Source organism: Bos grunniens, chromosome 1, assembly GCF_055505025.1.
Source record: "Bos grunniens cultivar Pamir isolate PY7600 chromosome 1, Bosgru_T2T1.0, whole genome shotgun sequence".
Lineage (NCBI taxonomy): Eukaryota > Metazoa > Chordata > Mammalia > Artiodactyla > Bovidae > Bos > Bos grunniens.
This window is the reverse complement of record NC_141165.1, coordinates 85,361,604-85,377,566: the sequence shown is the minus strand read 5'-3', so window position 1 is coordinate 85,377,566 and position 15,963 is coordinate 85,361,604. Positions and strand designations below refer to the sequence as shown.

Here is a 15,963-nt window from a genome sequence, read left to right as displayed (position 1 = left end):
ATGAGGCTCAGAACAGAGAAGGGACTTGACCAGGTGACAAAGGAACTTGGTAGTAAAGCGGGAAGCAGTACTAAGCTTTCCTGTCTAGATGGAGTTCTTGATGTTTTAGACCTTTTGAGATTGATGCTCCATGGAAATCTTTGAAAGTAAACAAAAGTCCATTTGGGGGAGGCCACACTGTATAAGCGGCCTCTGGCACAATCTCCTGGAGAAGAAAATGGCAACCCACTCCAGCCTAGAGAATCCTGTGGACAGAGGAGCCTGGTGGGCTGCTGTCCATAGGGTCGCACAGAGTCGGACACGACTGAAGCGACTTAGCATGCATGCATGCATTGGAGAAGGAAATGGCAACCCACTCCAGTGTTCTTGCCTGGAGAATCCCAGGGACAGAGGAGCCTGGTGGGCTGCTGTCTATGGGGTCGCACAGAGTTGTATACCACTGAAGCGACACAGCAGCAGCAGCAGGCATAATCTCCATGATCCTCCGGAAGTAAAGGAGGACAGGGAGTGCAGAGAAAAGGAGGGAGATGAGAGGAGGAAGAAAAGAGAAAGGTGGGGAGAGGAGGAGGTGGAAGAAGAGGTGTCTGGAGCCTCCTGAGCTCAGCCACTGAATAGGAGATGTCTTGTCTCTGGCTAATATAGCAAGATACCACAGACGGGTGGCTTATAAACAACAGAAATTTATTTCTTATAGTTCTGGAGGCTGAGAAGTCCAAGATCAAGGTGCCAGCAAGGTCAAGCAAGGGAGGGCGCTCTCCCTGGTTCATAGCTGGTTCACCAGCTGAGGACACCATTCCTGAGGACTCCACCCTCATGACTTAAGCAACTCCCAAAGACCCCACTGCCCAACATACCATCATCTTCAGGGTCAGGATGTCAGCATATAAATTTGGTGGCACACAAACATTCAGACTATAGCAGATGATCACATTGGGGGTGCTCTTGAGGGGACACCCACATTAGGTGGAGGAACTAGACCTCAAAAAAATTTAAAGTCCGACTTTTGTTTGGAGAATATAGTCTAGAGTTTGGGTTGCTCAGGGTCTCAGCCTGATTTATGGTCAATTTTAATTCAGTCACAGATTCATGAGTCTCTCCTCTCAATCTAAGCTGAGCCCAGCTTGAGAGGGACCATGCTTAAAACCTGAGGAACAGTCGGGGCTTGTGCCCAGCAGTTAAAGAGAATCTGGTTCTGAATCCTGTCACTTTCTGACTGACTGGGCAAGGATTTAAACCTAAGCCTCAGTTTAATCATCTATAAAATTGGGATTATAAATCTTGCCTCATAGTATCATCGGGAGGATCAAATGGGATAAGGCATATAAAGTGCTTAACCCAGGGTTTGGCACTAGGAAGTGCTCAATAAATGCTCATGACTATTATCAAATATGTCTGCCTGCCCCCATATGTGCACGCTGACTTCCTCATCTTCTGTCTAGCTATGGCCTACATTAGTCAGAATTTGGTTTGCCTCCAAAGAAATAATCCCAAACTACATAATTTAGTAGTAATGTAGAAAAGACAGAAGTTTATTTCTTCTCACATAAAATTTGAGTAGCTGAAGAAGTGTGGAAAGTAACAGTTCCCTTGTATCTGGGATTCAGACATTATGTTATAATGCCATACATGGCCTTGACCCCATGGTCTAAGATGGCAGTATCCAAGTTCCAGGCAGCAGAAAGACAGAACGAAGGAGCCAAAGGGTGCTTGTAGGCTCTCGCATAAAAAAGATTCCTGAGAGCTGTTGTACTACTATGTCTGCTCAAATGCCATTGGCTAGAACATAGTCACATGATCACCTATAGATGCAAAGGAAGTTGGGACATGTAGTCTATATTATGGGCAGCCATGTGTCCAGCTAAACACAGTGCTATAGAAAGGGAGAATGGGTACAGTGCTATAGAAAGGGAGAATGTATACTATATATCAGAAACCTGTAGCAGGCTCTGCCCCAGGCCTCTGGCTTGTGCAGGAGATAGGCAGCTTGAACTCAGGTCTCAGAGCACTAAAAAACAGGAATGGGAACATGTTGCTTCTTCTCAGCTTTCCCTGGTGGCTCAATCCGCAATGAGAATGTGGAACTCAGGCCTCCTGCTGTGGGTCAGAGAAAGTCCTATCCTGTTCAACTACCTCTTGGGCCTTCCCAGGCCTCAACTCTAAAGGCAGGAAGAAAACTGGAGAGGCAGCTGATGCCCCCTCCTGGCCAAAGAGAGGACACTGAACGACACAGGGGTTCCGAGGGGGCAGAGTGACACAGAAGGTGGGTTTGGCATGGCCTAATGGCACCCCATTCCAGTACTCTTGCCTGGAAAATCCCATGGACGGAGGAGCCTGGTAGGCTCCAGTCCATGGGGTCGCTAAGAGTCGGGCACGACTGAGCGACTTCACTTTCCCTTTTCACTTTCATGCATTGGAGAAGGAAGTGGCAACCCACTCCAGTATTCTTGCCTGGAGAATCCCAGGGACAGAGGAGTCTGGTGGGTTGCTGTCTATGGGGTCGCACAGAGTCGGACACGACTGAAGCGACTTAGCAGCAGCAGCAGCAATGAACTCTTCCCTGGTGGGATACACACCTGAAAATTGTGGGGAGGCTGGGCCCCCAACTAGTACCACAATCTAGATGCCTAACTGGACAGACAGATCTGCACTGGGCCTTCCACCCTTCTCTTCCTAGCAGGAACACTCCAGCTGGCCACCTGGCCTCTGCCAGGGCTCAGGGAATACCTTTCCTTCTCCTTCCCTCACCCCACAAAGGTCTCTGAAAAGGGAGGAGAGTTCACCAGCATCTCTCTACCCTGGTGCTTCTAAAACAAGCCATCAGAAGACTTCCTTGGTGGTCCGGTGGCTAAGATGCTGCACTTCCAATGCAGAACCCAAACATAGACAGCCTGGGGTTGGGGAGGAGTGCTGATGCACTCCCAATGCAGACAGCCCAAGGTAGTGGGGTGAGGAGGGTGGGAGGAACCAGTCCATCCTCCCCAAAGCCAAATGAGTGGACTGATCTCCCCGGACAGTTTCAAAGGTTTTTGCTGGAGAAAATACCTCCTTCTTTGCCAGGGATGCACTTGTTATCCAGGCTTTGAGGGCTGAAGTCCTTCTGGCCAATAATTCCTTAACCCACCTGACATCCTCTTCAGGGATTTCTGGCGAGGAGGTGATGTAGGGCTGTAGAGTTTGTTCTGCATTTAGTAATCAGAAAGGAGCACCTGGAGGAGGAAATTACCTCCTCTGTCCCAGGTCCCTGGAAGGAGCAGGGTGAGTGGTGAGGTGGGCTCTGGCTGCTAGGGTTCAACTATGAGTGTTTTCTGACTTCCGTCTCTGCCTCTGGAACACCCTTGGAGTAAGATCTGTGTATTTCTCTGAAAGGTTGAGGTGGCGTAGGCTGGGGATGGGAGAGAGTCACTTAGGCCTGGCCTATACTGGCCAGGAGCCTCCTGAGTCCCTTCCCTGTGCTAGATGCTAGGGACCTTACACACCTAACAACCCTGCAAGGGACTCATTGCTACCCCCATTTTAGACATACAGAAACTGAGGCTTGCAGAGACTGGATTACTTGACATCATTGTGTTATCAGAAGGATCCAGAACAAGATTCAAAGTCAGGTCTGTCTGACTCCAGAGCTTCTGTACTTTCTACCTAACCTTGCCCAGAATATTTTCAGTAAAGACTGTTTCTTTCCGCTCTTCAGTCTGGCTGCAGGTTCTCTGAGGTCTTTGCATCTCTAATAGGGCATCACCGAAAGGCTCTCTTCCCCAAAGGCTGGCCACTCGGGGACCCCAGATTTGCCCCTTCTTTCTCTGCTTCACGAAAACAAGAGCTTCTTTGAGAGTATCTTTAAGCATTCTGCTGCATTTTTTTGTTGTACGCTTAACCTCACACAAAGTCGACCCCCAAAACGAAAAACTCCAATTCAGCACGTTCCTTGAGGCGGCATCCACCCCTCCTTGTCTGCCCTCAGCCTGAGCATCTGGTCTGCTTCTGCCTTCAGCCTCCAGATCAGCGGTCATAGTACTGTTGTCTTGGCCACTTCCTGTTGTTGGCATCTGGACAAGGCCCAGCAGTGTTCTTCCAGGGACACTCACTTTTTATTTTTCCTCTGAGAAAGTCAGGTGACTCCACAAGTAGAAAAAGACCCCTGCCCATTCCTGCCCCCTCACATCTGCTGTCACCTGGGTGCTGAGGCTGTAAAGGGAAGAAGGCAGTGTAGGTTGTGTGTAGACTGAAAATGACCAATACGGTCATTCGCTGCTGATAGAATACAGCATTTAGTTCCTGCCCAGATCATGGTATCTGTCAGTGAAGTTTCCTAGGAGAGCAATGAGTTGCCTGCCCCTGGATGCCCTGTGCCCAGCACAGCACCTGACACAAGACGCAAATAATACAGGTGGCAGAGAGGGAGCAGATGCTATTAAGCACACAAGTCCCAGGGGCACCTCTGAAGGTGGGAACTCGAAGGGCAAGCGTCTTATCCTCAGCTTGCTCCTCTATTCCCATCAGTTCAGTTCCGCTGCTCAGTTGTGTCCGACCCCACGGACTGCACACGTCAGGCCTCCCTGTCCATCACCAAATCCCGGAGTTTACCCAAACTCATGTCCATTGAGTTGGTGATGCCATCCAACAATCTCATCCTCTGTTGTCCCCTTCTCCTCCCACCTTCAATCCATTCCCATCAAAGGCCCTGAAATCACATCATGCCTTCCACTGGTTTCTTCCACTGCAACAAGTCCGTCAGTCCTGCCAGCCCTCAGGGAAGTTTATGGTGCCTTCATAATGTCACAGACCTTTCACCAATCCCTAGGGGCCTGCTGCTATTTACTTGTTTCCTTGAATGTGCCCTTGAGTCTCCATAACATGTGTTTTCTCATCCAGTACCATGTTCTTTCCTTGTCTCTTAAGGCCTGTCCTGCACTACTTTGCACACTTTGGGTCAGATATTAGGAGCCAAAATATTTAGTCAGAAAACAATATAAGTAGGAGAGAGAGGGGCCCTGGCAGAATAAACAACTCAGCAGTCGAACAGAGCTGGCCCAGCAGAGCACAAGCAGGCCCAGCCAGGTGGTGGTCAGGACAGGAGCATGCCTGACCTGTCCTGGCATACAGTTCCTTCTGAAAGCTGATAGCAGAGCTGAACTGAGATCTGGAAACAGTGGGCACTTCCTCCTGAAACCCAGGTGACCACAGCTGAGGCTGAGAAGGGCAATCAGCCCACTGCTATTTCTGAAGGCACCCAGTGTGGTTACTCAGTGAACTGTAATTAAGCTCATCTATAATTTGATAAGTGGGAGCAGCCTCACATTTTATAGAGTAATTAAGTCTCACTGAGAGAACAGTACAAGGAGTTTCTGGTCTCCAGCATCCCCAGAGGTCAGTCCCCATTCACATCCTCTCTGCTCTCATGCATGTCATCGGTGCTGAGTCCGGGGGTCCCCAGCCATAGCCCTGGGAATACCTCAGGCCCTCTCCGAGAGTCCAGACCAGGGGCAGATCCAGACTCAATGGACACACTAGCAGTGACACTTGGGGAATACTCGGCCTCCCTCCCCCTACTGCTATCTTCAAAACTGGGCTGGGAGAGAGTTGAGTTTAATGCTCCCCACCCATCGTTCCTTCACAGGTTATATGACCCCTTTGTGTGAGTGGTCCAGCCCAGCTCCAGGGCCTTGATAGAGAAGCTGAGGCAGCCTGGGCATAAAGGAAGGGGTCCAAGGGATGGAAGCCAGGCCTGGATTTCTGCCTTGGCTCTCCCACTTCCTGGCTTTGTGATTTTAAGCAAAACATTCCACCTCTCTGAGCTCAGTTTCCTTATCTGTAAAGTGGGAACAATAGCCTTGCCTAACTCCTAAGCCATTTATGAGGATCAGAGGAGAGATGAGTTGTGAGGCGGCACGTGTGTGTAAGAAATTGTCAGCATCTCAACAGATGTATTAAAACCTGCCTCAGATTTCTTGCTGCTTGAGGGGACTTAGGTGACCATTCAGCCTGCTGTGTGTCATCAAGAATGAGAGATGGAATAACCACAGCTGGAACCTTCTGCTCAAACAGTGAAGAGTATGGAAAACTTGTCAAGTGAGGGACCTTGGCTCTTGAACCTGACTTGGCCATTTCCAACCCAGTGTTTTGTGCCGTTCTGGGTCATGGCCAAGTGTCAAAGGACTTATGTCACAGGTGGTAGGTTTCAGCTTGGTCTTCAGGTAAATTTTCCCTAACCAATGAAATGCTGTCTTAGGAAGTAAGGAGAAATTTGTCACTGAAGGGCTTCAAAGCCTGGCCAGCTGCCTGGAGGCTGGGAGTCATGCAGGATGATGGCTGAGTCTCTTTTCCTTCTCTGAGGTTCCAACGGTCCTGGCAGCCTTCCCATTCCTAAGCCCAGGCTATGGGCCCAGCCTAGTAGGTGCTCACCCTAGACTTCTGAAGCCACAAATGTCACAAACCACCTTCCTCAGTCCCCACACACATCAAGATGGGCCTAGATGCTCCGGGTTTGCTTGGTCTACAACTGAGCCCAGAGTCCCACAACCATCCCTGACGCAGATCCATATCTGAGGGTTCTCAAGCCTTGTGCTCACACAACCTCATGCCCTCTGAGGGCAGCTCCTAAATGTGTCTCTGTTCAAGGTTAGGTGTTGGTTTTCTTGGAGCACACCCTCAGAGAGGCCCAGGACGGGGCACTGTGAGCCAGGCCAGGCAGATTCCCTCGGAGGGCCACTGAGGGCTCCTCCAGCAAAACCCCTTCCAGGGAGCAGTGCCCGGCGCCTGGGAGAGGGAAGAAGATGGGGGAGGAAGGAGGAGATGGCTCACGGGGCAGCACGTGTGGTTGTACCGTGCGCATGCCTATGGGTCTTTCTCACTGTTACGTAATTGAGGTATTTTTCCCCCTCCTTATTTTAGATCTGGGTGCCATCTGCCCTGCTTTCCATGCATCACTAACTCCGGGCTGGAGGTTAGATCTGACTTGGCCGCCTGGTTCTATCCCTCCCTTGGTGAGAGACTTGGGGTAGTCTGTTTCCTCATGTGTAAAATGAGATAATAACCCCACCCTGGCTACCTCCCAGTGCTGCTGAGAGAATTGGAGGAGGGGAGGGGCTGAGCTGACTGTGCACGGGCCCAGCACCACACAGATGGGCCGGCTTGTGCTCTGACAGCCCAGGCCTGGCTCTACCCAAGCTGAGGGAGCCTCTGCTTGCTCGCATCCACACCTGCAACAGAAGAGCTCCGTACAAGTTTGCAGAGCCAGGCCCCACTTGAAATACAGGAAGTGAGCAAAGTGAGCAGGCCCCCTGCCCTGGGCAGCAGGGGCACTCTGAGCAGCTCATGGCAGGCAGGGCCAGGCTGGTCTGTCACCTGCTTGCACAGCCCTTGGCCCTGGGTGGAATGTTAAGCACAGCCCGTGTTCCATAACAAGGCGCTGTCAGGAGCATCTTGCAGAAAGCCCTCACCCAGCCTTCAGCCATCAAGGGAGGGGCAGTTGAAGGCACAGGACCCTGTCCCCACAGACAGAGGTACTATTGCACCAAACCCTGGGTGCAGGCCAAGCCCAGCCAGCACCCTGCTCCCCAAGGCCAGGCTTTGTCTGCAGCTTCCCCTCCTCTTGCCTCAGGCCTCAGTAAGGCCTGGGATCCAGAGCTACTGCTGGCTCAAGGTTACACCATGGGATTGGGGTGCAGGACTCATCCCCTCCCCCTCACCTCACACCCCCTGAGAAGATCCCATGAGACAAGAATGCCTGGTTCCTGGCCCAGGGCCCTGTGTGGGTACCTGCTGCTTGGGAGATGGGACTATACTCCAAGAGGACCAGGCCCAGAGCTTTGGGCCTGAACACACAACTGGAGACACGTCCTCAGGCCTCACCGACTGAGCAAACCCTTCCAAGAAGACGGTGCCAGAGACAATGCTCCTATCCAAGGCAGCATCAGCAGATGTCATTAGTCCTAAGCAGCCCCGGACAGTGGGAGTAGGTGGCAGCCCCACACTCCCACCCCCACAAGAAGGGGCAGATCTGCTGACAGGCAGTAGGGGTCTGGGTACCAGGTGCCCCTGACCTGCCCACCTAGTTCCCAGGTCCCTGGGGTCACAGGGTGAGGTGATGATGAACAGCACTGCTCAGGAGACTTCTGTGCTGGCCCTGGATCTGCTCAGACCCACTGTGATGCTGTGCGAGTCACTTCTCTTCTCTGGGTCTCTAATGTCATTTGTAAAAGGGGAACAGACCTCTATTCTGCCCACTTCAGTTGTCTCTTGTAAAGGATCAAAACTAGACCTGCCCCCAAGGAGGCACTCAGCCACCAGAAGGTGAATGGTAATTGTGAGGTTTTAATTCAGTTCAGTCGCTCAGTCATGTCTGACTCTGTGCGACCCCACGGACTAAAGCACGCCAGGCTTCCCTGTACATCACAAACTCCCGGAGCTTACTCAAACTCATGTCTATCGAGTCAGTGATGCCATCCAATCATCTCATCCTCTGTCGTCCCCTTCTCCTGCCTTCAATCTTTCCCAGCATCAGGGTCTTTTCCAATGAGTCAGTTCTTCACATCAGGTTTTAATTAGCTTTGAGGTCATCTGGAGGGAAGTTGTTCTGGGTTTTTCAATCACTGGGATAAAAATTAAAAATCAGGGTGGCCTGCAGGGCAGCCTAGCAGTTCTGACTTATTCCTGGAGGTCCCAGACGCAGACGTGGCTTCTCCAGTGTCCGGTTTACTGCTGATCCTGACCCACAGAATGTGACCATCTCCCTTTCCTGCCAGTTCCCAGGCATCCATGCACATGAACAACTTTTGCATACATTTTTCCTTAATAAAATTAGGCATAAAAAAAAATAAAATAAAATTAGGCATGGACAAAAATCTCCCAAGATATAAAAAATGAGATTCTGAAAAGCAAGTTCTGTGATTCAAAAAGCTTTTCTTGTTGTGGAAAGGCAATGGCCATCAAGTGTCCCTCCCAGTGTTTCTGGAGGGTTTCAGCCTCCCTGCCCACCTGTCACCCACACAGGCCCTCTGGGCCTCACTCTGCACACAGTGAGCTGGGCAGGGCATCCCTGACTGACCACAGAGGGGACGAATCCCTAACAGGTAAGCTGAATTCAAAGGCTGTGAGACCCCCTCTTCTTTGGCTTTGCCTGAGCCCTGTGGCAGGTTCCAGCTGCCCAGGTTCTGCCTTCTTATGGAACCAGATTCCATGTTTAATCCAGGAAACTACTAGAAGAGCAGGAACACTGTTTCTAAAGGGGCTTTGTATCTTTGTGCCTAGAGTGCTTCCAAGGTGGGAAGCACCAGCCCTTTGAGACCTCAGGCTTCGGTGGAAACTCCCAAATCGGGAGCTGAGGCCACTCCGGCTGTGAAGGAGGCAGGGCGCCCTCTAGCGGCAGGCCTGGCCCTTTCAGGGCGAGGCAAAAGGGCTGGTTTGATTTGCAGGGCTGGAACTCAGGGCCCTGTCTCAAGGTCTGCAGCTACCTAGAGAAGGGTGGTGCCTGGTTCTGGTCCAAACATGCAGGTTCTGGACAATTTCAGGGATACTATGAGTTTAGCCTTCAAAGCCAAACCCAAGAAGTGATAACACAAACTCTACTTGTTAGTGACCTGGCTTAATTAAACATAAGGCCACAGCTGGAAGGTGAGCTGTCATTGAAGGCCACGCTGGAGTGCCATAGAACAGGTGTGTGTGCAAGCACCACATGAGACAGACAGGGAACCTGGACCCACCCAGGGGAGAAGATGCCACAGTGCCCATCCTATCTGTCACAGCTCCTGCCAAAGATGCCCCATCAACATGCATCCCGCCCTGGGCAGAACCAAGCAGATCCAAACTAGAAACAAACCACCTCTTAGCCATTGAGCACCTCCACACGTTTGTCCTAAAACAGGTTGGAGAAATCTCAAATGTAAATCTCCAGAATGTTGCCACCCCTTTCACTCAGCTCTGAATCGCTGGCTGCAGGCTGCACATAGCAACACCAAGGACATGCAGAGAGGTGCACGGTGGGCACGTGGTGTGCACGGGTCAGGCAAGGAGGGTGCAGAGCTCATCCCGGATCCTCCAGTGACTGGCCCCAGAGCCACCCCGGAATATAAAACGTGAAGAGCCGCCCCGGAACATAAAACGTGAAGAGCCGCCCCGGAACATAAAACGTGAAGAGCTGCCCCGGAACATAAAATGTGAAGAGCCACCCGGAACATAAACCGTGAAACGTTTCTACAGCAGTGGCAGGAACACACACCTTGGACCTTTGTATTTTATAGAAATCAATATAAGCAAAATTGACTTATAAGCAATAAAAGGCAATTCACATATCCTCTTTGGGCCAAAAATGCTTCATGTACAAAAGAAAACCCATCCTTTTAACTTATGAGGCTGGTTTAAGGCTCAAATGAGATATATTTTTTCAATTGGTGTTTGGCTTTAAAATATAAAGGATTTGTATTCTATTTTATAATAAATCTGTTGTTAACATAAAGATATCTACCTAAAATCTTTGTATAAAATCAACTCCAGAAAGACAGATGCACCATGTTTGCCCTGAGGTTTGGGGGCCCTGCCCACTACTCTGCACCCCAACTGAGAAGGCCTGAGCCATTCACTGGGTATGCAAATTGGGCTGGGCTACCTGCTCTAGTTAATGCTCAGACTGGTGGTGGGTCCTCCTGGGATGGGCCTAATCCACCAGTGAGACATCAAGAAGTGATGGCTCAAGCCTCTCCCCGGCCCTCCCTCCACACCCAGGGCTCCCCAGCAGAGGCCAGGGCGAAACTTGTCAGTGAATATAGATCCTGTCGGAGATGGCTCCGGGGAAGTGGGTCATGATCTGCATCCGCAGCCACCAGTAGTAGTCCATGGGATGGTAGCGAGTGTAGGGAGTGGCGGCAGTCAGGGCGTGTGTCACAGCCTTGATGACAGGAGAGGTGTCCGTGGAGCCGCTGGTGCAGTAGCTCTCCATCCTGGCGACCTTCTCATCGAAGTACTTCCTGCCGTAGTCCTGGCGCACCACCTCAGGCAGCTCCTCCCACATCTTGTTGGCGATGGCCTGGATGCGCTCAGTACCGCCGTAGAGGCTGGTGGCGGCGATGAAGTTGCCGGGTTCCACCACGCTGACCTTCACTCCCAGCGGGTGCATCTCGTAGCGCAGGCAGTCAGAGAAAGCCTCCACCCCGAACTTGGTGATGCAGTACGGGGAGCGGGCCACGTTGGCCATGCGGCCCATCATGCTGCTGATGTTAACAACGCGGCCTGTGGAGGAAGACAGCAAACACCTGCTCACGGGGCCCTGCCTGCAGGGGGCCTGGGCCTGGCGTGTTTCAGGAGGCCTGATTACAACCCGGCCTCTTGGCCTGAGACCTCTTTTGCAGCCTGCGTGGCTGGGGCTCAGCCTTCTGAACCACCCAGGGTCAGGCGGGTTTCTCATTTATAGTGGAGGCCAGCTCAGGTCAGCATCAGCATCAGCATCCTTGGTATTTCCTGTGTAGCCAGGTGGGTCCAAGCAGGATAGGGAAGGAGAAAAGAGAAGTAGGTTTGCAGAACAGGAGGGCACAACATAAAGGGCAACCGCTCTGTCTTGCCTGCCACGTTCTCCTATTGCCAGTAACTCCAAACTGTTATTACCTGGCCTGGCTCTGTTGCCAAGCAGGCAGAGGCAGGGTTCCAAACGTGCCTTCAGGTCTCAGACAATAACCTGAGCGGAGCTTCAGGCACTAGGGGAGAGGGGACCTAGAGAAGCTCTCCCACAGGCCCAGCCTTGGGGCGCTAGGAGTGGCCACAGCCTCTGCCTGCCCTGGAGCAGTAGGTGGAGAAGGAGCCCATCCAGCCTTCCCCAGAAGGCCAGGCAGACCACAGAGCCCCTTGCCCTGGGTATGCCCCTAGTAAGTCAAGGCACGGCCCCACCAGGGCACTATGGGGAGACACCTTCCAGAAACCTCCAACTTGGAAGTCGCTGAAACGTTGGCGTTTTCTTAAAAAACCGCACAGCTGCTCTCTGGGTCCCTCCTGTCACTGCTGGGTCACTGGGACGGAGGGCATGGATCTTCCCCTTTTTGCCATACTGTTTGCTACTGTAGGGAGAAAATGTGAGTCCAGGACTTCTTAGGTGGCTTGCTTACATGTGGCTACCTAACATGGTTTGGGCATTTTGTCTGTTTTGCCAATTTCTAATCTTGATTATTATTATTTTCAACTACTACCACAATTGTCTCATTTTTAAACTATGGCATAGTAACCCATAGGCTGGATCTACAAACATTTACTTAAGCACACCTCCGTCAGTACATGATGTATACACAAAGCTCTGTGCACAAGGGTGGTTATTTGTCTAGATTAAGTTCTCAGACTAGGATTACTGCTATAATCTTTTAGCCTTTGGTGTAGAATGCTGACCTCTTACCTGCTCTACTGTCTGAAAACCACACATCCCTTTCCACCCCCTGCCCAGGGCACCCCCACTGGCCACCATCCACAGGCCCTGTGTCACCCCTGGGGTTTATGGGCTCAGCCAGTGATGGTGGTGGGTACTGGGTGCTCTGAGACCTGTTACCATTCTGAGTGAAGATGGAAAGGCAGAGCAGGTCTAGGGGACAGGAGGAAGGTCCCCTTCCACCTTACCTTTTGCCCTCCGGATGAGGGGGAGGAAGGCTTTCGTCACCCGAACGGTGCCCCAGAGGTTCACTTCCGCCACCTCCTTGTAGGTCTCCATGCTAGTGAACTCCACGTCTCCAAACGTCGAGATGCCCGCATTGTTAACCAGGCCCCACAAGCCTGCACCGGAGGGGACAGAACTGGGTCACCACAGGGCTCAGCCTCAGGCATCACCCGACAGCCTGCAGCCCATCCTCCTAGGCACTTTCATTCCTTTTCCCCACAACTTGGTAGCTTCTTGTCCAAGGCTTTCAAGACATGTTCTAGAGTCACCCAGGAATAACCAGAGATGGCGAGGTCTAAAGTGCCGGCTGTGACCTCCCTTCAGTCTACAGTTTCCAGTTCTCATCTCGCTTCTCCCTGCAGCACTCTGATCCATCACAACCCAGCCCTGCTGACCCCAGCCCGGAGTGCCCCCTCACCTTACTCACTTCTACCCTCCAGTCTCATCCTGTACCCTGCACCTGTTTATTCATTCCTGCCTCTGAGCCTTTGCTTATCTTCTCCCTCTTCCCGGAAACCAGGGGAACCTCGGGAGTCCTCCAGGCCAAGTCCTCTCTGGAGAACCAGAGAGGGGACATAGCATCCAAGGTCACACAGCAAGTCAGAGGCTCAGCCAAGCCTTGAAGTCAGGTCAGGCCCCAGTCCGACTCCACTCTGAGGTGCTAACAACTCCTCCATCCTTTGCTCTCCGCTCTGAACCACGCACTATGGGCTAGATGTCATGTGGTCAGCTACCAATATGCCATCAGTCATCAATATGAACACTGAACACACCTGGTCTTTGCAGGGAGCAAAGACCCCTCAGGCTTGTGTGATCCCACTGGCCTTAGTACATGGTCAGAGCAAACTCTCCAAGTGTACTTGGGTTGTTTCCTGCAAGACCAACTTGAAGGATCATCTGAGTCCACTTAGTCTAATAATTACTCTCATAGGTAGGGAGACAGAGGACCTGAGAGGCAAGCCTGGCTTCAGTGGGACCAGTGAGGCCGGGGCAGAGCTGAACTGGGATGAGACAATGAGGGCCAAGAGACAGCGAGGGGACAAGACAGACAGCAAGGGGACAAGACAGACAGCGAGGGGACCAGACAGACAACGAGAGGATGAGACAGCGAGGGGTGAAGACAGTGAGGGGCGAGACAGCAAAGGGCGAGACAGTTAGGGGCAAGACAGACAGCGAGGGGCAGCCTTGTGCAGCGGGGCCCCCTCTGAGTTCTGTTTTTTCAGGTACAAGGACTGGACACGCTGGAACCTCAGGACAGCCAGGCCCTGCCCCTTCTTTGTGGAAACCCTCAGGGTTTAGTCTCCCGTGGCCATGAAAGTGCTTCTTCCCAAGATGTAGCCTCGAGCAGAGCTGCCTCCTGGGGGCTGTCCCTTCCTGTGGGAATTTAGGCCTGCTTCACCCCAGTTAATCACGGAAGTGAGTTTGTGTAAATGACAGAGTAATTGGTCTCTAACTGCTTTCCTTCCGTGTTACCCAAATTAAAGCTTTGGCAACTGACCTCTTGTGCTTTCTCCTTCAATTATGGAGAATTAAGAGCATTTATTAGAGAAAGGAAATTGCCGGTTAACAAAGTGCTCATGACGCTCTCACCTCCACTCGCCATGGCGACCAAGCCAAAGCCACCCCCTCAGCTCTCCTGAGTGACCTCACAGTGACGCAGCCACTCCCCTCCACCCCCGACCCCCTGCAGACCTTCCCCTGGGAGTCACTGCCCCGCTCCTCTTCCCAGGAGGAGCAGGAGGCCTCTCACCAGTTGTCAAGGCCGACACTTCACCCTCCACTACATTCCACATCATGAGCCATCCACCCTTCTTTTTATGCAACTTTCACTCCTCTCCCGTCCATGCTTCCCTCCCTTCAACAGTGTACACGTTAGATGCTCAATAAGTGTTTGTCAGGTGAATGAATGAATGTAAATATCAACACCATGTTTCACATCCCGAAGAACTTTCTCTTAATCGTGCTGCTCCCTCACACCACTGTCTGCTCTCCTTCCCTCCATGGCCAGGCTTCTGAGAACACAAGCTACACTCTCCAGTTCCCCATTTTCCTGCCAGTCTGGGTCCCAGCCCCACACTGCTCCAGGGTGTCCAGGGCATCCCCTTGCTAGGGATATCTCTCCCACCCTCATTCCCTGCCATCTCCTCTGGCCTCAGCCTGCCCCCGGTGTGAGCACTACTGATACCCACACACCTCCTTCATCTCCCCTGACCCCCTTCTTCCACCTGTTCTCCAGGATCCTGTCCTAGAGCAACTGTCATGCAGTGACACACGATGCTTAGGCAGCCTCATCTTCTTCCAGCTGCTTTGTGTTTTATTCCTATGGACAGTATACATGACATAAAATACATACCACCCTTTTATCCACCTAAAAATTAATTACATCTGCCTCTGATATGAAAAAAGGTTAACTGCCCTTGACCTGTAGAAGCACAGTGCTCCTGGATTTCAGCTCCGATGATGCGATAAGTAACAAGTCTGTGCACCCAGGAGAGCCCTGGAGTCCTTGGTCAACATTCTGAATAGACTCATAACCTTCCTGCTGGTCTGGGTGACAGCTGCTTTCCTCTAACTGCCCCATCGCCACCTCTGAGTAACTTCCCATGCACCCCTCCTCCTGATGGTCATTTTCATCCGAAGGTCCCACAGGTCCCCAACTCACCCTAACTAACCACCAAGTGCTCAAGCCTGCTTTGCTAGTAGTTTCCCTTCGCTAAGTTTCCCTGTCATCTTTGACTCCTCCAGCCCCGTCATTTCCCCCGCATCTAATGAGTCATGAGTGCTTTAATATTACCAAGAAGGAGCAAAAGGATGGCTGCTGGGCCCTGAACTAAGCATGTTGTATCCATTCATTCACCTGATCCTTAAAACCAATTGATAGATACTAAGTTGTCCCATGTCCAGATGAAGCAACTGAGGCTCAGAGAGGTTAAGCAGCTTGTTCAACATCACCCAGCTAGTCAGTGGATAGGATGGCGTAGAACCCAGGTCTGCATGAGGACATAGCTCTCGCCCTTAATCCCGTGCTGCTGTTGGCTTCCTCTGCTGGGTCACTAGAATCACTGCCTTCTTTCCAGTGTCCACAGCATTAGTTTGGGTCCCTGTTGTTGGAGAAGCTCTCCCAGGTCTCCCTGTCAGTCACTGTCCTCCCCCATCCTGATCTGAACTGCTCCACCAGGCTCTCCTTCTCAGTCAGCCACTTCCTGCTCCTCTGCTTCCCTTTGGAGTGGGATGTGCGAGCCTCCTTTCCCACACTTGTCATCCACTCCCCGCCAAGGACTCTGCCCTCTCTGAGCCTGGACAGTCTGCCACTCCTCTGATATTATGGCCCCTCCTGCCTC

At 51.9% G+C, this 15,963-nt stretch overlaps 1 protein-coding gene across 3 annotated transcripts in view; it reads right to left on the bottom strand.

Moving 5' to 3' along the window:
• Positions 1 to 10,214: 10,214 nt before the first annotated feature.
• Positions 10,215 to 15,963, bottom strand: part of BDH1 (3-hydroxybutyrate dehydrogenase 1) — a 36,029-nt gene continuing 30,280 nt past the window's right edge. For all 3 annotated transcript variants that reach the window (XM_086399679.1, XM_086399685.1, XM_086399696.1), the window contains exons 6-7: positions 12,586 to 12,738; positions 10,215 to 11,220 (exon numbers count right to left, since the gene is read on the bottom strand). In XM_086399679.1, coding sequence (XP_086255805.1) covers positions 10,748 to 11,220; positions 12,586 to 12,738 — 626 coding nt within the window. In that variant the 3' untranslated portion in view covers positions 10,215 to 10,747. The remainder of the gene's footprint in view (positions 11,221 to 12,585; positions 12,739 to 15,963) is intronic.